We start from the raw sequence: 22474 nt of genomic DNA on the forward strand, positions 1-22474 counted from the left end.
GAATAATCTATGTGTTTAAGCAGGAAGAAAATTTAATTCTCGCACTTTCCTGTAGGGATTTAGAGCTTCATGTTTATGCAGCTGCTAGTGTTATCTTAATGGCTGCTGGCTACACTGTTCCCTGCAGTCACTGCTATAAAAAATTGCCTTTTCTCCTGCCTACCTTCTAGTTACCAGGTAAAAACTGAATTTGCTTATAATGCAAGTTGTATACAACAGCTGGATGTCCAGTTGCAGCCATGCTGTAGGAGCGAAGAAAAGATCTTGCCAGTCCACACAGGGAGGGTAAAAAGTCTAAATAGACTTCCTTCATCCAGACACAAAGAAGATCTTCATTGAGAAGGAATTTAGAAAGACTCCTGTTCTTCCATGGCGAGAAACATAACAGGATGGAGAAAGATGGCATACAAGTGAAAAGCAGTGAAGAACAGCCCAAAATGGAGATTTTCAAGGGGCAAAAGGAAAAAAAAAATCTCACAGGGTCACTTGAACCCGTATATACACATTCTCTCTCTCTCTCTCTATATGTGTATACACGCATACATATGGCAGCAGTTTTAAAACTGGGTCATTCACCCCTAAAGGGGCATGAAGGAATGTTGGGGGGGGGGACAGTACAGGGGGAGCAGGCAAGAAGTTTGTAGTGTGCCACTGCTACTGCAGCCTTGTGGGAGGATGCAGGGGCAAGGAGCCCCAGACAGGCTCCACCAGTGCTCCGCCTCCAGCTGTTGCACCTCCAGGAGCCCAGTGCAGCAGGCATGCAGCCTAGAACCACTGGGGCCAAGGCAGGAGGTACTGGAGCCATGGTAGATGGAGCCTGCCCTGCTGAGCTGTAGCAGCTGCTAGGATGGTGACCCTGTGTCTGGCTGTGCTGCTCTTCTGGGGTGATGGCGTGCTGGGGAGAAAGGGAATAAACAAAATTTGAACTCAAAGGAGGGCTCAGCTCAAAAAGTTTGGAAACTGCTGTTTTACAGGGATGCTGTGAAGCAGTGGTTTTCAGCCTGTGGTCTATGGACCCCTGGGAGTCTGCAGACTAGCTAAAGGGTCTGCGAAAGATGACTATGATCAATCAAAAGTATGCGACTGCCCACACTTAAAATTGAAAGGGGTGTACATCTCCATTCAAAATTTCCAGTGGAGTCTGAAAATGAAAAAGTTGTAACTACTGCTGTAAGGAGTTTGAGGTTTAGAGGAGAGGTTTTGCTTCTACTCACTTACATCTCTGCATTTAGAAGCCTGGAGTGGGGTAACGTCTAGGGCTACGCGAAACAGTATAATTTCGTTTTGACTTCTGTTTCACCTTTCTGAAGGAACAGCATGTCATTTTGAACCACTGTTCCATTTCGTTTTGTCAAAGCTGTTTCAACGTTTTGCCCATAAGCTATAATGGGGAATCATGAAAATGCCTATAACTTTGTCATTTCTTGCCTGATTCACATAAACATTGCAAGGATGGTAGCCCCTTCTGAGGGTATGAAACCTGTCAAGTTTCAAGGAGATAGATGCAGGGGTTTCTGGGAAACTGTACCTCAAGATGCTGACAAGCAAAACGGGTGTCACTTGCTGGCAGCAGCCTCCTGTAATCCCTTGCGCAGATCTGGGGACCCACGCCCCTGGGAAGGCTGTTGGGTTGTGCAGCCTCCTGTCGTCCCACATGCAGATCTGGGGGCCTGTACCCCCAGGAGGGCTGTGCCAGACTCCCCCCAGGGGTGTGGGCCCCCGTATCTGCCCTTGGGATGACAGGAGGCTGCTGCTGCTGCCTGGGACCAGCACTGGGTGCAGCGTATGCCCAGCACCAGGAAAACTGGTGCTGCCACTGGCTTCAGGAAGCAGCAGCAGCCTCCTGTCATCCTGTGCGTGGATCTGGGAGCCCATGCCCCCTGGGAGGAGTGCAGCAGCACTGGGAAGGCAGGTTGAGCTCCATAGGACTGGCGGAGCTGCTGGGAACACAGCCCTAGCTCTCTCCACCTCCTGCCACCAGGTTGCACTCCAAGCAGCTCCACCAGCCCCATGGAGCTCAGCTTGGCAGTGAGAGGCAATGCGAGAGCCGGTAGTAGAGCTGCTCGGAGCACAGCCCTGGCCAGTGGCTCTCCCTCACCTCCCGCTGCCAGGCTCAGCTCTGTGGGGCTGGCAGAGCTGCTCAGAGCTCAGCCCGATGGTAGGAGGCAAGGAAGAACCAGGACTGTGCTTTGAGCAGCTCCACCAGCCCCAGCGGCGAGAGGTGAGGGAAAGCCAGGGCTGTGCTCCATGGGGCTGTGGAGCCGCTCAGAGGGCAGCCCTGGCTCTCCCCGCATCCCACCACCAGACTGCTTCAAAACCCCAAACCTTTCAAAACTTTTGAAATGTTTCAAGTACCCTCATCTCATTTCAGAGCTGTTTCAAAGCCTTTTGTTTCGTTTTGATTTGCTGTTTCAAGCTCGAAATGCACTAAAACAGCCTCAAAATGAAACACTTGTTGAAATTTTGCAAAACCCTAGTAACATCCAACAATGTCACTTCCTGTTACAAACAGTCACTGAAAAAAATACAAGACAAATTCTGAATTTAAGTACAAATGTAAAAAAGCAAATACTAAAAGGAATAAAGCCAGAAAAACTCCAATCCCGTGGCTCAAGGGACTGATTTATGATGATCCTGGGGAAGAAAACTGGAGGCAATGTCCTCCATTAAAAGATAACAGGATTATTAAGCAAAGAAACTTCATTTCCTGGCTTCCAAGCAAGATCTGTTGATCTAATGGAAATAATATAAGAACTGTGAGCCAAAGTGATTGAAGCACTCCTGACACTGGCTGTAGGGAGGGAAGAATAATATAATAAATTGCCTAATTATTTACTCCTTAGAAAGACATTATGAATAAACCCTGAACCACAGTATTCAAAAGAGTCTGCTTACAGAGTCATTACAACAAATACCTCACCCAGATTTACAAGCATCTTTCCCCCCATATATATGAGGAGAAAGGAAGCAGCATATGGATTTAAATACATAAGGCCTATGAAATCTTTAGAACAATAATTTTCAACGAGGGTGCCATGAGATCTTGTTATGACACATAGTGGCACAGTTAAATGCCCTACACACCATTTACAAGGTAAACTCAGATTTCAGGAGTGTCAGGTATCCAGGTTGTAGCCGTATTGGTCTAGAGGAAAAGAATCAAGACTTACAGTAGACATGACATCTTTTATTAGACCAACAAGATGTTTGCAAAAAAATTCTGTAATTGCAAGCTTCTGGGCACAAACACCCTTCAAGCATTGGACAAAAGACTGTAAGAGTTCTGAGTAGAAATGAAAGTTCATATTTCATAGGATTCCACAGAAGAGTCAATAGATAGAAAACTCATCTGGGCAGTTAGTTCATAGCTGGTATGAAGCCTCTCACCTCCTGTGACGTTCTGTGATTATGCAAATTATCTTGAAACAAAGGCAGGATCTCAGGTTTCAGGTGGTCACAGTTGCTTTCTGCAACTGTGACCACCTGAAATCATCACAGGAGATCCTTACAGATCAAGGGTGTCTGTGCCCGAAAGCTTGCAATTACAGAATTTTTTGCAAAAATCTTGTTGGTCTAATAAAATATCTCTCTACTACAAGTCCTGATTGCCTTAGAGATTTCAAGATAAATTCAACATTTCACATGGGAATCCATAGTGTCAAGAACATTGTGACCTGTGGTCTCAGCTCTTCACAATGAAAGAATTACTCTCTCTTTTCTGTACACAAAAAAAGTGAAGCCTAAGAGGTAGCATTTTCTGATGGTTGTCTCGAGTCTAACAAGATTGAGATCCACTGCTTTAGAAATTTAGCTGGGCTACTGCAGTTTGATCATAACATTATACTCAAGCAGATCTGAGGTTCACCAAGTTAAACCAAACCCACGGTCTTGCCCATGCTGTTGATGCTTTGCAAAATATAGGCAGCTTAGGGACAATGAAATGAACAGTTTTCAGCTGACTAGGAAACAGAAGATTTCATAACCTGTTTAAAACCAGGATCTAATGGAAAATCACACACAAGAACTTAAAATGTGAAAGCAGCTACAGGTACTCTTATTTTAAATACCTGCAGAAATTAAAGCACTTTGCAAACTATATCTACATCCCATGGCCCAATTTAACGACCTTTATCTGAAGCAACAGTTCCATCACTCTTCCTTCAATATATTCAAAATAAAATGCTCTCCACTACAATCAGGTAGTTGTCGATGGGAAAAATAAAGTAGTGGTCTGCTCAAGCTCCATCCATTACGAGGGCCACAAAGAGAAGCCATCCAAAATATCAGGAAGATATCAGCATCTCTTCCTCACGTCTGTCCCCCCCAGTCCACCCTCAATTTCTTCACACAGTGAAATGAGCCATCCACCAGCTTTATAACACACCTTGATCATCAGTGAAATAATTAACATTTATGATTTAAATGGTCACCAATAGGCTTCAGATTTAGTATACCTATTGCAAATTCTGCAGTTATCCAAATTACATTCCCACATTCATCACCACCAAGTTTGCAGTTTTAAGGTTTTCTTTGCACCAAAAGCCCATAGCCCCTTTCTTGTTTGAGGAAAACTGAGGTTCCAGACCGCAAAATGCTAACTTACCTTCCCCTTCCCACCAAAAGCACCAGCTTTCAAAGAGACTATATCATCCTGTCCTTTCCATCCCCTGCACTAAATAATAACCGTTTCCAAAATAAAAAAGTTAGGGCTTTCCAACATGGACACACACATCACCTTTGATTTAAAATAGTAGTACATATACTACTTTGTATCCAAAAGCAACATTCTAGGATTAGCATTTTATAGTCTAGTAAACAGACAGTTAATCTTGTCATTTCATGGCAGGGGAAACACTCTTTAAATTTAGGAACAGGCCATCTGGTCAGTCTGGGTCAAATCCCTTCAATTCTGTGTTTTATTTTCCCACTGAACCTACCTGGTTTAAGACCTCAGAGTTCCTATACAGATGTGGCATTGTTCCTATCAACACAACCTGAGCTCTTGTTCAGACAGATGACTATGCAGCAAATTAAGTGAGAAAACATTTATCATACAGGATCCACAGAACCCAAACAGACCAGGGTTTTACATTTTTTTCCTATAAATCATTCTACATGCTTTCCTATTGCATATGTGTACACCCATGGCTTCTTAAAAAGCCTTTGCTTCAGAACCTATTACAATGCACTGTGATGAAGATTTAAGTATCCTGCAATGCAGATGCCTGCTGCAGAACAATGCTTAAGCATCTTAATGATAAACTTCATAATGCTTTATGAATATGTGCGCTGTCATTCTTAATTTACAGATGAGGAAACTAAGGCCTGGAGACAGTAAATGTTTTCTCCAAGGTCTCACGCAGCACATAGGAGACCTGGGAATTTAGGTTTCCTGACTTCCAGTTTAACATTTATAAAGGTCAAGATCAGAGGTTCCAGCTTACAGTGCTAACTCAGTACTAACAGCCTTCTAGAGCACAGTCTGCTGGGAGCCAGAGGTATCCACGTCTCACCTCTACACAAAAGTGAAGTTGTGCTCTGGCAAGTGATTGCCTGAATAACACTGTGCAGCTCCAGAATTCTTGGCTCTCAGAAACTTTCATCTGTTCAAGGTGAAAAATATTGTTAACAGCCAGATGAGTGCAGAGAGTCAGAGTTGGCTCTGTCATCCCTACTCTCAGCCTGTATCCCTCCTTTAAGCCAACTGATGCTAACTTTTAAAAGGCTGAATAAGATACTGAATAGTTTCGAAGACATGGACCCTTGCGCTAGGATCACCTGCTACAACTGGGACTCAGCCCAAAACTCCAAATGTGGCTTGAAAAATCACAAGGTGTTTCTTTTTTAAAAAGAAGCTGGGTCCTTATTTACTTCCTAGCTGTAGAGGAGGACCATTTTCAAGTCCCGCTTTTCACAGCTAGAGGTGGTTACTTGGGATAGTCTGAACTTAAGCAGAAAGCAGGGCAAGGTAACACTTCAGAGACTGACTGAAGGCATAAACTTCCATTAGCAACAACCTACTTCACCAGATGCTGCCCTGCCTTGGTCCAGTAGGTTGTTGCCAATGAAAGCAAGTACCTTTCTGAACCAGTTAGTCTCCAAGGGCCCTGCTACACGTTCAAACGAAAGCTGGAGAGCAATCCGCTATAGAGCTCTTACACATTCCCAAGCCCTCATTTTATAGCCGTTTGGTTCTTTTTATAGCTGGATGGACATTTTTATCATGTGATAATTACTCTGCATGTGTGGCCAGTCCACATGTATTGCACGCTTCACCAGGGAATTGCATAATTACTGTGCATGTGTGGCCAGCCTAAATTTACTGCATGCTTCCCCAGTGAATTGTGTAACACATGCAAGGTGTAACAGGGGCCCAGACTGGAAGGAAGTGCTGGCTCTTCGTCTTTCCTCGTCTTTTGCCTGCAGAAACCTCCTGGAGCAATTCTTCTGAATAGAAGAGAGCAAGACCCCAGCGAGGCAAAGTGTCCCTGATGCTACAGCTTCCTGCCCCAAACCCCTGGGGTGACTGCGGGCACACCCAACCCTGCCGGCCTGGTGCAGCACCCTCACAAGGCTCTCTTGGCGTCCCAAGGCACCCCGGCGGAGAGCGGTTGCCCTCCACGTCCAAGCAGGAGCAGAGATCCCCCGCCCAAAGGCCCTGGGGGGGGCGGGGCGAAGGGCTCAGGATCGACCCACAGAGCTGACACCAGAGAAGCGCCAATGCCCCGGGGCACCTGAGGACACGCTGCGCATGCGCACGACCGCCTACTCTCTCGGACGCCCCCATTGCTTAGGACTCTGCTGCCCTCTCCTGGAATGGGCTGCGGGAGCATCACATAACCTCCTGCTGTTCACGCCCGTGGTTCTTTGAGCCTGCAGAGGCGCCGTAGGACCCCCCCCCCACTTCCGTAGCTGCCACAGAGCGGCGAGCTAGAGCGTTTCCCATCTCTATGGTCGGCGGTGCGATGCGGTCGGTTAGTTACGTGCAGCGGGTGGCACTCGAGTTCAGTGGGAGCCTGTTCCCGCACGCCATCCGCCTGGGGGATGCCGACAACGACAAGGTACGGTACCGCGAGAGGTGGGGGAGAGAAAGAATGGGCGCATGCATAATGAAGGGTGAGCCTGGGAGCATGCGCAATGTGCTGTGAAGGGAGTTCACGCATGCGTGATGTCCTGCAAAGGGTGCTGCGCGCATGCGTAGTGGAGGAGGGGCTGGAAGAGCATAGGCAGTGCTGCGCGCTTGGCAATGGCGGGCGTGGCTTGAGGCAAGGGCTGGCACGTGCTGTGCTTGGTGCAAAATGCTGACCTACAGGGCTCCCTGGCTTGTTGGGAGGCTTTGCTCCTACTCCCAATACAGTTGGTGCAGCACCAGGCACAGGAAGCAGGGGAATACACACGGGGCTGGGGGGAGTGGGGCTCTGAGCGGGCTGGGTGGTAGGACAAGTGGAGTCCCAGGGGGGTGTGCTTGTCCCCCACTCTCCTCAGCCACTGCTCCTGCCTGTGCCCCACTTCCTCCCTCCGTGCTGGGGCCTCAGTCTGTCCCCACCCTACAGCGGGGAGGGAGTGGGGCAGGGGCAGGCCCTACACAGCTGGGGTCAGCGCAGGGTGAAGCCAGGAGCAGCTTATCCAGAGGGGGATGCAGGCCGGCATGGGGGCATGTGCACCTGGATCTGTATGTGGGGTGGGCCAGGGCCACGCTGGGCTCTTCCAGGTGGGAAGTTGAGCCAGATAGCAATGCTGGGAGGGGGGCTGCAGGCAACTGAAAATTTGCCTTAGCCCCCCCAACCCCACTTCCCAGTGTCACCACAACCTGGCTTGATGGCAGAGTGGCACAGCCCCTCCACTGGGAACAGCCCAGCGCTGCCTTCCAGCTCTAGCCTGCCCTTGCTGGGTACATGGACCCCATGCCCTGGGGTGGGGAGAGAGAAGGCTGGGCTGGGCTGCACTCAGGGTGGGTGGAGGCAGTGCTGGGAGAGGGGGTTGGGGGAACTACAGCAAATTTTTGGGTGCTTGCAACGTCCCCCCACTGTAGCTCTGCTCCCAGTGGTGCTGCCACCTGGCCCAACCCCCACCGGGAAGAGCCTGGCACAGCCCCAGCCCACAACAGCAGCCAGCCTGGCCAGCGTGCGGATCCAGGGGTGCACATACCCCATACCCTCCCAAGGTGAGTGCATGGGACTCTGGACGAACCACTCACAGCTCTGCTCTGTACCCTGCCCGGGCTGTTAAGTGCCTGCGTCTGCGCCTGCTCCTGCTCCTGCTCCAGCCCCACTCTCTCCCTCACAGCTGTTGTAGCTGCCTGTGCTGCCCTGCATTTGGGGGGATGCATGCCCCCCCCAATCTGTGTGTGGCGGAGGTGGCTGCCATTGCAGGCTGGCCTTTGTGCCCCGAGCCCCACTGCAGCTGGCCTGGGAGTGGATGGACTCCATGTGCGTCCAGCCGCTGGACTGAGCCTCGTCCCCTGCCCACCCGGCAGCTGGATGCATGTGGCATCAAGGTGCTCCCAGGCCAGCTGCAGCAGGGCTTAGGGCACAAAGCCCAGCCTGCAACACCAGTTGCCTCCACTGTGCAGAGATGGGGGGGCATGTGCCCCCCCGGGGCCTCTGCTGGGATGTGCACAGCAGCTGGAGCCCCCATCACCGTGACCCTGGACAAGCTCCCTGGGCTCAATCCTCCCACCACCCACCTGGCCAGCGCCCCACATACCTCACCCCTGCTTCTGCCTCTACCACAGTGTCGCTCACTATAGGGGCCTTGATCTGGCCCTCACCCTTCCCTCCCCCACAGATTGATCTGCTGGGCTGGGGTCGGGGGGGGGGAGTGCTCTCCACTCTTTGCTTTCCAACCTGCTGCTTCTAGGCCCCTTTATCTAGGGACTTTGGTCTTTATTTCCATCCTGGGTGGCTCTGCATGTGTGTGTATGTGTGTGTGTTTGCATGCTTCCCATCTCTAACCTTCTCCCCTCTGCAGCGGAACGAGCTGGTGGTGGGGGACACCAATGGGAAGCTCTACGTGTACAAGAATGATGATACCAAACCCTGGACAGTGCGTTCATGCCAAGGAATGGTCAGTTGGAGCTGAGGTTCTAGATTCCCTAGTCCCTTAGCAGCCCATATGGATTGTCTGCCTGGGAAGTTGTGTGGTAGTGTCAATCCCAGGGTGTATCAGCAGCCAGGATGGGTTCTGACATCTGGCACAGCTGCAGGAGGTACCCTTCTCCCCCCGCAAGCTTGCTCTGAGTTGCTGGGCTGCCTAAAGTCCTAGGCAGCCACTGGTGAGGAGATCATGTCCTGGCCATGCCATTGCACTTCTGCCTGGGCTGAGTGTTTGCCCCCACAGCTTTGCATGGGTGTGGGTCTGGTGTCTGGAAGCTGAAGCTAGTGGTGGTGTCAGTCAGAGGGTGCCAGCTGTGAGGAGGACCCCAAGAGGGTGGGGGTTGCTAGGGCAAATTTAGCCTTGTGTGCTGTGCACTTGTCCCTAGTGACTTGCCTCCCTCGTCTCTTTTGCAGCTCACCTGTGTTGGTGTCGGGGATGTGTGCAACAAAGGCAAGGTAAGAGCATCTTCTGGTCCCTCCCCAGTTGCATGTGCCTTTGTCTGGGCAGGGGTCCAGAGCCCAGAGTGTGGGGCTCTGACATGTTCTCAGTGAGAAGGGTGGTGTTACCCATATTACAGGTAACCTTGTGCTACTAATATGGGCCAGAAATGGGTCTGCAGCCCAACCTTTTATTTGCTTGCACCTTTAAAACATGAAAACAGACATTTATCCCAAAGTCTATCTGGCTACTGGCAACAGCACACATAGTCTTACCTATACCAACTGGGGAGATTCAAAAGGTGGGAGAAGGGTGGCTTCCGGTTTGGCAGTAGGTCTTCTTGAATTTGAGTTCTCCAAATTTCCCTTCAGTTATGCACAATATTTATAGGTGGCTGGTTTTAATATTCTAATAAATTATCTCTGGTTGGTTTTTTTAAGTTTCTTTGTTTCGCTGGAACTTCTGAACCAGATCTCTTGTGCACTTGGAAGGTATCAGTTAGTTGGGATTTATATTCTTGGGAATGAGGGAGGATTTCTGCTTTCCCCATTGTGGAATGCTGTTCCAGTTTCTTCCTTACATTAGTTTACAGTTTTCTCTAACAGGCTCTTTTTGTTTTCACAAATTATCTAAGGATTTTAACAAAAGTATATCTATTATAGCAAAATAATATTTAATACATTTGGTTACATCAATCACTACTACTATTTTAAGATTATATAATGTATGGGCTTCCCTTATCTCCTTTCAGGCCTTATGCTTTGTTTGTTTGATGGTTTCCTTTACTTGTTGACCAGTCTGCCAGGGTTCACACTACAGTTACTCAGAAACAGGTTTTGGGCCCCCTTCTTTCCCTTCCCTATTTCTGGGAGAGCTTACATGATCAGCTGAAGGACTCTCCCCTGATTCACGTGTCAGCTGAGTCCCACTGAAAGGCTCCCTCCCCACAGCCTCTCAGACCCTTCCTGGACAAGCAACATAGTAGTGACTGGTGCATCTCCACAGGCTGGCACTGTGCAGCAAAAGTGGCTATGGGGCTGCCTGCCCAACCACAGAGGTCCACTCTGTGCAGGGTCTTGCTGCAAGGCTGGTTCCCACATGCTATTCAGACTTCTACGTTGAGACCTGCAGGGCAGAGTGGAGAGAAGGCCACCCCACACAGCAGGCATCTCTGGGAGCGATGCAGCAGCCCTTGCAGGGTCAGTATCTGGGGAGTGAAGCCTGACACCTGTGGATTCCAAAGACCACATGTAGGTTCTCCAGCCTCACTGCTGCAGCAGGCTCATAACCCCTTCTTACTCTGGAAAGGCCAGAGCCATGCTAAGCAAGTGGGAGGCAGCTAAAGCCTTCATCTGGCAAAGGAGACTGTGTGCTGCTGCTGCCCCATTTCTTATCAGCACAGGCAGGATCTCCCCTGTCCTGCACTGTGCTCTCCAAGCTCCCCTCCATTGACACACTGCAGTGACCAGAGGCCTTTCTCCCCGCACCTCCCAGTGTCCATCTTGATGGTCCTGCTCCTGTGTCAAACAGGTACAGGCCATTCTGCCTCCCTCATATAAACTTGGAGCCTCCTCTTCCCTCTCAGAACCTCGTTGTGGCAGTGAGTGCTGAGGGTTGGTTCCATCTCTTTGACCTCACTCCACTGCCCTCAAAGCACTCAGAGGCCTCCAGCCACCATGAGCCTCCACCGTCGGATGAGCAGAGGCCAGTGTTCAAGCAGCACATTCCTGCCAACACCAAGGTCATGCTGATCAACGACATTGGTGAGCAGGGCTGTAAAAGGGCAGGGAAGGCTTGTGGCGGGGGGTCAGAACCCAGAAAGGGCCTTGTCATCTCTCGAAAATCAACCCCAAGTGCCAGGGGCTGTGGTGGGGAGTTTGGGGATCACAGCCCTGGGCTACATCTTGCACAGGAGTGTGAAGATTAGAGGGATTGGTCCTGCTTTGCATGGGGCTCAGAGGGGGAGACCAGGTACCAGGGCATAAAGGGGAAGGGTTCTCTTTCCTGGTGAAACAGATGTTCCACCATGGCCCAGCCGAGCCCTTGGAGTCTGTTGGTGTGCTGCAGTACGTGAGCTGTTAGAGGGGCTGAGGTGACCATCACCAAGGCATGTTGGGGTGGCGCTGGTCTGGTACAAGTAAGGTGTAGGTGACTCTATGCCAGGGCTGCTGCAGGCTGTGAGACCATGGCATCTTGACAGATCCCGTTGCTGTCTCCCCCATGTCCTCTGCAGACGGTGATGGGAAGTGTGAGCTGGTGGTGGGTTACACCGACCGCGTGGTGCGAGCTTTCCGCTGGGAGGATTTGTCCGAGGGCTCTGACCACCTCTCGGGGCAGCTGGTCCTCTTGAAGAAGTGGCTACTAGAAGGGCAGGTAGGAAGCAGTAATTCTGTGGCTGGGGCATGTCCCTGTTGAGGGGGTGGGGTCTCAGGATGCAGTGTTCCCATGTGTGGGGGGTTGTTCGGGGATACACTCAGCTGTACTGACTGCTCTGTTTTTTGGGAGCTGTTCCCCCACAGGGTGTTCCTCTGCCCTTGGAGAGGACACTTGCTTTACATTGCTCACCAGTGCTTTGGGAAGCCTGTCACTTCTCTGCTCATAGCTGTTCTTGCTGCTCCTGTGTGGGCATAGGTGGACAGCCTCTCGGTGAACCCTGGCCCCGATGGCACCCCAGAGATGATGGTGTCTCAGCCAGGCTGCGGCTACGCTGTCCTTCTCTGCACCTGGAAGTTGGAGCAGCAGCAGCAGCCTGCAGCAGAGGGGGGAGACAACTCTGCAGCCAACAGGTGAGAGGTGTGGGGATCTGATGGGAAAGATGGGAGGATGCAGTTCCAAGGCGTTCCACAAGGTGGCACACTGCACCACATGGTCAAAGGCTGGTTTCTGTCATCCACCCCATGCCATTTGCAGCTTCCCTGGCTGCTGTTTCCACCTGATCTAGGGGCATCTGCCTTGTACGTGGGTCACTCCAATGTGCACAGGACATAGGGGGTAGGGGTGAGGAAAGCACATGAGAGCCCCAGGGATATCAAGGGTTGGGGGGGAGGTACAATCAGTGTAGGGGTGTGATCTGGGGAGAGGCCAAATCCAGAGCCCCTTCATGGGTTATTAGCGTTAAGGTTTTCATGTTTATTTTCGTCCATGTGCGTTGCGGGGAAGGTTTTTATTGTGCGCTCGGCATCAGAGGTGGGCAAAGCCCCATCAGCCCATCCAGCCTCTCCCTGGAAGGTGGCGAGACTAGTCTTTGCAGAAACAGACTGGAGTGGGCAAAAGAGCAGTGTCTGCCTCCATCTCTCCTTCCAGTGAATGCAAGCCAGGGACTGGAGGGTCCCTGCTAGGGATGTTCTTCTTTCCTTCCTGGGAACTGGCATTTCATTGCCTTGTTTTCCTCTCTTTCAGTTCCCTTCTGAGTTGTCTGGCTTCTCCCCCAACTTCATTCTACTGTATTAAGTGTTAGCAAATCCCCATCCTACCCCGGCAGGGGTCCTGTAGATAGACCAGCCCCATTTCCAATTCCCCACTCTTCACTGATTGGGACACAGCACACGTTCATTCTGTGCACTGTCTCCCTGCCCCTGCCTTGGATGTGCAAACTCCAAGGGATGAGTTGGCAATTCTGCCTGGCTGGGAGCCCTGACCCTGTCCCTCCTATCTACCTATCCCTAGGGATGCTCCATTGCGTGATGTTATTCTTCACCAGACATCTGGTCGCATCCATAATGAGAACGTTTCTACCCACCTTATTGGCAGCATCAGCCGAGGTAAGAGGCAGCAGCTGTGCCCCAGGAACCCTGGTTCTGAACTGAGGGGCTCTGATAGACCAGCACGTGAATACATCCGGGGTAGAAACAGGTATCTGAATGTTAAAACAAAAAAGGCCGAGTAGAGTAGGACTGAGCTTGGCAGTGGCTTCAGCCTGGGAGTGAGCACATGGCCAGAAGAACCACTTCCCTCCACAGATTTTGTGGCTTTGTACTAATTTCCCTGTGTTGCCAACTGATCCTCTTCCCTGTGGTGACCTCCCCTTGTTCTCACAGGCTGAGTTCAAGCTAAAAGAACAGACAGTTGCAAGGCCCCTGTGCTTACCCTCCCCTGGGATACTAGCCTGTATTTGTAACAAACTTCAACCCAAATCCCCACAGGCTGGCAGTAACCATGTCATGCAGAACCCAGGCAACAGCAGGATGAGCCAGCTGATCCCTTATCACTGAAAATTAAATGTTGAAAATTACTTTGGGTTGTAATAGAGTGGAGTTCCCTGCAGAGGAGGACAGTCAATTCAGAGCTGTTAGGAAGCAGGGGTAGTAACAAGACAGTGAGATCACAACCAATAACTGCTATACCAAGTGGGTATTCTGGCCGGGGTGGGGCAGAAATGAGGAGAAATGAGGAATGCCACATTCCTCCTGCTCCGTACCCATGTATCATAATTCCTTTTGGGTGGTCACCTGGCTTATTGCTTGGTGGTCAAGTACTGTGCAGATTTGCTGCCTAATCTAGAGTCCAATGAAGTGAACAGGAGACCTTGCATAAGGTCCCTAGAGTGCTATTCAAATTACCAGTATTAGTGATGCACTGAGCCTGACTTCTCTGTAGTGCTGCTCTCTGGCTCACTCAGCAGAGTATCTCTTACTTCACACCTGCATTTGTGAGAACAGGGTCGGACCTGTTGCTTCTGCCGTAGTGTTAACCCTTTTGCCTGGGGGCAGTCTCCAACTGAGGCCATTCAGTTACGTTTCAGAGGGGTTGGAGAAGGCAAGCTAGGGTGTTGGGCCCTGATTGAGCTCCAGGCACATTCTGCCTCCACATGGGGCTTTGAGGAGAGGGCATCTTCCTGGCCAGGGCAAGAAGGGAGTTGAAATATGTCCTTCAGTGGGAGGCTAGGACAAGAAGGGAGTTCAAGCCCCTTGTCCAAGGAGGGAGAAGAGAAGTTGAACAGCTGTTCCAGACACCCTAAGAGGTGGTGGGAACCTTGGGTCGCAAGGGTAGGAGTGAGCAATGTTCTGACAACAAATAGAAGTACCTCAGCCACCCCCCTCTGAACCCGGTGGAGAGGAGGGCTGCAGAAGCCAGGAACATTCATAGAGGACCCAAGCTTGGGACCGCAGCTAGATTGAAGCTGTTCACTCCTCTGTTTTCCAATATGTCATCCACTTCCAACTAGAGGGGAAAGACTAGAATGATGACCTCCATGCCATCACCTCCCCCAGACACATCAAAGATATGCTGCTCTGGCTAAGTGCACCCTGACTGACCCTGGTCCTGCTGCTCCATTGAGAAGGGGCAGGGACTGAGGGGGGTGAATATTGAGGCTTTGGACAGGCCACAGCCAAGTGTGAGCACTAAGGTCTGGGGAACCTGCTCATAAACAGACACTCAGACCCCACAGTTGAGGATGGTATTAAAATGGGACCAAATGAAATGTATTGGTACTACAGGAAGAGTCAGAAGAGGATGACAAGAACGAAATGGCAGACCTTGTCTGGTGGAGAGGAGTCTGACATAGACTCTTTCAGGAGTAGACCCTCTGAGGAGAGCAGTGGGTGGTTGTACAGGTATAGAGATGGGTGCACGGTGCAAACTGTGTAACAGGTTTTTAGTGTGCTTTGAGTTGCCAAGTGTTGGCACACAGCCCAGAAGGGCCACTTGGCAGAGTGTTGGAAGTGGAGTTGTATATTTATATATCTAGAAATAATTATTTTTGCAAAAAAATAAGGTCTAGGGTAGGCTGTAGCATAACCTACATCTGCTTCTGTTCTGTGTTCACAGGCTGCCCCATAGCAAGCGGTGGTTCAGGCCTCTTCGCCCTGTGCACTCTGGACGGTAAGTCCTGCTTCTACCTTTGGGTCACAGTCAGAGAAGGAAATGCCTCTCAAGTGCAGTAGGGTCTGGGGTGCAGTCCTGAGCCACGTGGGAGGCTGGATTCAGGGCAGGGTGGAAGTAGATGTTTGCAGTGAAGGCTGGAGAGGTTGGTTATGCATGGGTATTGTTTCTCAGTCTTCTCACCCCCCCACGGGGTTTCTTATGGGTAGAAACCCCCCTGTCTTTGCTTTCAGTTGTGATCTTGTGGCTCCCTGTGCACTGGAGCTGAAAAAGGCACCACCAGGGAGCAGGCCCCAATCCAGCTACTGACAGGAGCACATGCCTGAACAGAACCACAGGCCTAGTCCCATTAAACTTTAGGCCCATGTTGACTGGGGCCCTGTACTGCAAAGTTTTGTTTGCCATGGAGAGACTGAAGTAGTTTCTCTCAGTTCATTATTCATAGAAGCTTCCCTAGGGGGTGCCTTGTACAAGTGTTAATTGCTGGTATGGAGTGATGCACTCTGTGACCAAGCATACTGACGGAGGCACCCTCCTTATGCCCTGGGAGGTGCTTGAGATGTAGCTGAATGCAGCCAGAGAGATGGATACTAAAATGTGGACCTGAGAACCACGTTCTCCTTTTCGTGCCCTTTATGGGGAGACAGCGTTTGGATATATGAGCAGTAAGCAAAGGGATTCTTTAGGCAGGTAGGAGCCTGTTGTTCTCTGCAGCTCTTTAGCTCACAAATAGCCTAGGCTGCCTTAACCAAATGTGAGCACACAGGCTGTCCCTCAATCAGGGCCTGGCTCAGCAGTCCTGGACAGAGAGGAATCATTTGGGGTGGGGCCCTCTCATGGGCCTGCCTGCCTGCCAGACACTATCCCATAACAACATGCCCATGACAGCTATCGTGATGGCTGACAGCAAAGGGACATTAGGGAAGTATCCCTTGTGTCTTAGTTTCTGTACGGCCACTATTTGGCAGCTGGCAACATAGAGGGAAGGCAGGCTAGCAGGGTTCCAACCTGCAAGGGTCTGCTTGGGGCTTGGGGGATCCATAGGGCTCAGCTAGGAAGTACTGTCTGACTCTGCATGTTAAAGTTTGGTGAGGAGTTCCTTTGTTCTCTGAGTGCCATCCAGTTAAAAGAGTGGCTTCTGTTTTCTGTCTGTATCTTCAACCACTGACAGGTTAATGGGTCAGTTGTGTTCCCAGAAATGAGATGCACAGTTATGTGTAATGTTATAAACTACCATCTACCTCCCAAGCCTTCTTTTCCTTAGGAGCTTGGGGCCTATAGATAGGAGTCAGTTTGTAGGGCCCACTGTCCGCTGGAGTGAATGCCCTGGCCCTCATAATATTCTGAAGAATCCCAAGCCATAAGTCTGTCTTCCCTTCCTTCAGGGACATTGAAGCTCATGGAGGGAGCAGATAGGCTGCTGTGGTCTGTACAAGTTGATCACCAGCTCTTCGCCCTGGAAAAACTGGATGTCACAGTGAGTTTAAACAGTAATAGGTTTGGGAAGAGGTTGCTTGGGGATGGAGAGTGTGGCATCACCTGGAGGCCATCATTTGCCAGCTTACCTGACAGTATGAAGAAGGGCATTATGGGATTGTCCCACACTCTCCTAGAGAGCCCTGTCATCAGAGGAAATGGAGGCTGGGCTACAGCCCCCAAACATTGTACTCAGTCACCTGAGGGGCAGGGCCTGTGGCAACTGCTTTGGCCCTGTGAGTCCAGTATAATGCTGTGTAGCCTTTCCTTTTTCTCAGAGCATTTTGTTGCTGCTCTTGTTCTGTTATTAGGCCTTGTTTTTCCTCAGACTGTTATGCTAAAGGAATGGGATAGGGAAAAAATATCAACCCCCTTAAAAGGCCCCTCTATCAGTGGTGCCGCCTCACTTGGAAACCGTGTGTAGGGCTGGCTTCCCTGTTCATAAAACGTTGCAAATTTAGGGGGTTTTAGAGACAAACAATAAGAAGCATTAAGAACCTGGAGAAACTCTTGGGTGAGAAGTTGGAAAGACCAGAACTGTTACCTCAGGAAGGAGGTGACTGATGGGAAGGGGTGGAAGCAGGTGCGTTAATGAAAGGTCTGGAGAAAGCAGACTGAGAGCTTCTGTGTCCGCCGTCCTGTTCCCTCCCCCTCGGCTACCTGGTAACACTAAAAGAAAGGGGAATGTTGAATGGAATAACATGGTGGGAAAGTCAAAGTCTGTCAAAGGCAATGCACATCCCTTGTGATTAAGCTGTGGCACTCGTTGCCACAGAGTGATGCTAAGGCCAAAATATCACAAGATTGAGAACAGGAAGGGACATGAGATCCTGGGCGTTGGAGCTGAAGCCAGTCTGACCAGCATGAGATCCAGGCAGGGGCAAATTGTCTCCCATCTTCCTCTGATGCTGACCCGTATCCAAGAGAAGGTGTTATGCTGGGCTGGGTGGAGCAGGGGGCTGGTCTGGTATAGCAGTTCTCACGTTTGTGCTCTCGGGGAGCCCTCTGGAAGAGGGATGGTCAGGCTGAGGCACTTGGAGGCACATGCAGGTGCTGAAAAATGATTGAGTCACAGTGGAGACAGAGGGAGGGAAGCAGCAATGAGTAGGAAGTCCAGGAGCTTGTCAGGAAAGGAATGTGTGCGGGAGGACAAAGGGATGAGAGTATGAGGGGATGGGAGCAGGAAGCTGGCTCTTCCCAGCAGTGTCCTGTGTTGTGGAGTAGGTTGAATGTAGAGGGGCCATTGAGGCAAGGGGTCCCAGATTATTTTCCCCTGACAGAAGGGGATGATCTGTATCCATTGTTCAGAGAATACTGAGCTCCTTATGGAGATTCTGCTTTGAATACAGGTTATGTCTGAGTGCAGGGATGGATGCTTCTCCCTCTGGGCCTCCTGAGATGGCTGGGGCCTATGCTAATCAGAGACCTTTTCTCCTACCCCACCCCTCTGACTCCCAGGGTGACGGGCATGAGGAGGTGGTGGCCTGTGCATGGGATGGTCAAACATACATCATTGACCACAATCGAACTGTGGCCAGGTTCCAGGTGGATGAGAATGTCAGCGCGTTCTGTGCAGGTGAGGAGGAAGCCTGTCCCATTGTCCCTTGCCTGAGGTACCTGGGCCTGACAGCAAACTGCTGGGTTCCTGGAAACGGGAGGCAGACCCTTGGGGTTTTAGAAGAGGGGATCATAGCATGGAAAGGTTTGTCCTGGAGGTAGGAGAAGACCCCTCGTACTTCCTCACTCTTGGAGGCCTGTAAGACTGGAGGAGGCTTAGCTGGCCTCTGCCATCTAGCAGGATGAGAGAAAGGTGTGCTGGGGGACCTACCATAGCCCTGAGGAAGTGCAGGTCTCTTGCCACTCTGTGCTGCTTTTGCTTCTGGATGACCTGATGTGGAAGCCCTGGGCCCATCTGGTGAGGCCTTGTCTCATCGGCATGTTCACCTCTTTCTCTGAGGGACTTCTCTAGCTGTAGCCTGGTGACTTGTACCTTGGCATATGGTGGTGCTCACAGCACCCTGCAGCTCATCAGCAGATTGGCCTCTGGTTAGGGTTTTGTACCAGCCGGAACACAGGCCAGTCCAGCTGCATGGGGCTGGGACATTTTGGTTGCAGGGGAATGGCAGCAATGTTAATTGCCACTGCTTCCCCACTGCCAAATTTCTGGACCTATGGGGAGACCCATGGACCAGATAACATGGTTCCATGGCTGGGGGTTGAGCACCCTTGGGCTACGTCATTGTATATTCCCTCTCCCACATGCATCTCTCAGCCTCCACCTTGCATGCCTACTTCTTCCCTCCCTCTGCCCTTCCATAACCACCAACACTGCCGTGCCTTGCTCTCCACAGGCCTCTATGCCTGCAAAGGTGGCCGCAACAGCCCCTGTCTGGTTTATGTTAGTTTCAACCAGAAGATCTATATCTACTGGGACGTGCAACTGGAGAGAATGGAGTCCACGAACTTGCTGAAGATACTGAAGGCCAACCCAGAGTTTGAGGACCTCCTCAAGAAGCTGGGTATTGGTGAGTGATGCCCAGTGTAGAAAGGGCTGGGATGTGGGAGAAAAGTGGGGAGGCTGGGAAGGGTAGTGATGTGCAAAGAGCTGGGGTTCTAGGTATGTTCTTGGTGCTACAGTGTTTCTTGCTTATGGTGACAACCCCTCTTCTTTCATGCAGAAAGCGACGATGTTTCTGCTGTCAAAGACCTGATTCACAAAACCCTGTACTACCCTGACAAGCACCTTCAGAACAGCCCCTCCCAGCACTGGGGTCCTGCTGGAGCTGACTCGTCCAGCAATCACACTGTTGCCCAGGACTCCATGTAAACCGAGCTGGGTGTGGACAAGCACCTATAACAGTGGTGACTCTTCTCTAGTTGATGGTTGGAGTCAGGCATGTACCTGTGACTCAAGTTGAGTCTTGCAGCCAGGATCAAAGAGCACCTTCCTTTTTCATCAGCCTCAGCTTCCAGCAGGCTAACAGCAGCTGAACAAGAGACTTGCTTAGAACTGAGCCATTGCAGTAGGGCTGGGATGAGGTGAGTGCTATATTATTAGTCATGGGTTGAGAGGGAATTGACTGACTCAATAGCATCATCATCTGCCGGCAAGAAGTCTGGTTTCTTCCAGTCTTGGGATAAGGAGATTTAGTAGTAAACTCTCAGCAGCTGTGTTCTCTGCAGGCCAGAGCATTTAGCTTGTCTTTGGGGAAGTGAGAAGTAGGAGGAGGAAAATAGCAAAATGTCAGTCTAGTTTGTGGTGTGGTGGTTAAGGACCTGTGTTAAGGGAAATCTCCTGAGTTCCTAGCAGAAATGGGGGAATCAGATGGTGGGAGAAAGGAGGTTTTGGTAGTTCTTTCCCTGTATGAATCTCTGGACAGATGTATGTAATGTTGCCCTGCTCCAGTGGTGAGGGAGAGCATCAGGTCAGGCCTGATCTTGCACAAGTAGGCTTCCCTGCCAAGGGGACAGGACCATGTGCTTACATGGCTAATTGTTTTCCATGTTGTGCTGATAATAGCAACGTGTGCAAGCCGTGCATGGAGAAAACTGAAAAGTGGATAGCATCAACTAGCAGACCCCATGCAGTGCTCCTTTAAGAGAAAAATGTAGTCTCTCACCTGTGGACAGGCAGCGAGGGTGTCCCTGATGCTTACTGTCTGTGCAAAGCAGCCAGAAAGCAAGCAGTAAACTGGACTGAGTATAAACACTGTTCCTGTTGATGTCCGTTATTGGACACATTGCCCATTGCCCCTGAGCCTTGTAACTGCCTATCAGTAGCAGCTGGGGAGGAGGGAGTGCTTCTTGTCCTTGCACTGCTGAGCCTGGGAGACCCATGTTGGATCCAGGGCTGTCCCTGGGGGAGGAGGGCGCTGCATTTCCAGGCAGTGCTTCTTTGCCCTATTCAGTCGTGTCAGTCCTGGCTTATTATGCTGGGAGTATCAGGCACACTTGACTTGCTGCCTTATCATCTGCCCTCCCTGTGAGGTTTTATTTAGTGTGTAATGGCTGGAACTCCCCCACACAGAGTCCTGCATGCGAGTTGCAGCAAGGATCATTAATTTGGCTTGCTCCCCTCAGCAGATAGTAACATGTAGAGATCCCAGCTGCTGCTTGGCAGAGCCTGCCACCCTGTCTTCTGCAGAGCACCTGCAAGCTGCCTCCTCAGGAAGTAGAACTTAAGGTGGAGCATAGAGGTCTGGGCAAGAAGGGAGAGGAAGCAGTAAATAACATCTGATTTTCATACAGTAATCCCAAGCCCTAATGCACAGTCCTCGTCCCCATATCACCAAGCATTTTACAGACAGTCATTGTCCTGCTTCTTATTAAACAGATGTGGAAACAAAGGGAAAAGCTCTGGCCCCAGCCCACAGCAGTGAGCCAGCCGCAGACTTGGAGACTGTGGAGTTTTCCTGACTCCAAGTCCTTTTCTGCCTCATTGCTGCACAGCTACAGAGAGAGTGTTTTCATCCACCCTGCAGAGTGCTGCTGTTATTGATATCACTTTCTAAAGTGGCTGAAGTGAATGAAGAGCTTGTCTCACCGATTTCTGCCTCCCTCCCCAGCCCCTGTGGGACAGGCTTCTTGAATCGTTTAAGTGCTTTGGAACTGTTTTTCTCTGAGAGTAGGGAGGATTTGTGGTTTAGATATGTTCTGCTCAGACTAAAATGTGACCTGTTGTTGTTTTACAGAAGAATGAGCTGGGCTGTAGGAATAATCCAGCAAGTGGATGGAGCATTAAGGGTTGTCAGTCAAGGGCTGATCTCCCCTGGCACATGACCTTGAGGAGTTATGTATGTACCCATAGCTGAACACAACTGCATGTAGGGACCTACTCCATTTGACACTTGGCTGGTGCTGGCTTAGCTCGTGTGCCTCCTGGGACTGTGCTAAAGCACAGTCCATTTCTCAACCTGTGGGTCCAAAAGTGGGTCACAAGACTATGTGAAAGGATCATAAACAAGCTTCATAAAATGGATCAACAAACTTTAAAAATGGATCCTCCTCTAAAGGAGAAAAATGTGGGAAACAGTGGCTTTCCCCTTTCAGACTAGCAGAGTTCCAACCTGATTGAGGGGAGTGGGAAGAGGGTGATCAGGCAGGGGATGCCAAGTTCATGTGCACGTGCACACTTGCACATGGCAGCCAGGCAGTGTGGAGAGCAGCTTCTGCAGCTCCCTGCAGGTAAATCTATGGGGAGGGGCATATAAATGACATGTCAAGGGGATGGGGAGGCACAAGTGACACTGCCTGCCACCCCATCTCCTCTCTGAGTTAAAGCCATGGCCTGAGGGGAGTAGTGATAGTGCCTGGGCCATGGTGATGAGGTAAAGCTGTGGCCTGGTGCATGAGTAACTGGCAGTGGAAGAAGGTGAGGGCAGTGCAGCTCCCCACTGCCCCCCGCCCCCATCAGTTATTCCTTGCACTGCTGGCAGCGTGACTGGCATGGGAGTTCCAGCAGCAGTGGCAGCAATTAATCTTGCTGCTCCACTCTGCCCTCCTGCACTGAGTCCTGCCCGCTGGGCTGCAGAGGCAGCTCCTGCCCATGCCGATCCAGTCAGGCTGCAGTTCCATGCCCACTGTAGGTGCACAAATCTGTGGGGGGCACGTCTTGTCCCCCCCACACCCACCCCCTGCCCCC

General features: G+C 50.8%; 1 protein-coding gene across 2 annotated transcripts; it reads left to right on the forward strand.

Annotated features, from left to right (window-relative positions):
* Positions 1-6898: 6898 nt before the first annotated feature.
* ITFG2 (integrin alpha FG-GAP repeat containing 2) lies at positions 6899-20543 on the forward strand. Of its 2 annotated transcripts, XM_019544173.1 has the most exons (12): positions 6899-7061; positions 8971-9066; positions 9510-9551; positions 11120-11297; positions 11768-11907; positions 12166-12320; positions 13201-13295; positions 15304-15357; positions 16743-16834; positions 18292-18409; positions 19185-19358; positions 19512-20543. In XM_019544173.1, exons 1-12 carry the CDS (start codon positions 6951-6953, stop codon positions 19658-19660), a joined length of 1404 nt encoding a protein of 467 aa, XP_019399718.1. In that variant the 5' UTR covers positions 6899-6950; the 3' UTR covers positions 19661-20543. The 2 variants fall into 2 exon arrangements, with proteins under 2 accessions (XP_019399718.1, XP_019399719.1); XM_019544174.1 differs by lacking the exon at positions 15304-15357.
* Positions 20544-22474: the final 1931 nt, after the last annotated feature.

This window comes from Crocodylus porosus, unplaced genomic scaffold, assembly GCF_001723895.1.
Source record: "Crocodylus porosus isolate Cpor-Errol unplaced genomic scaffold, CroPor_comp1, whole genome shotgun sequence".
Lineage (NCBI taxonomy): Eukaryota > Metazoa > Chordata > Crocodylia > Crocodylidae > Crocodylus > Crocodylus porosus.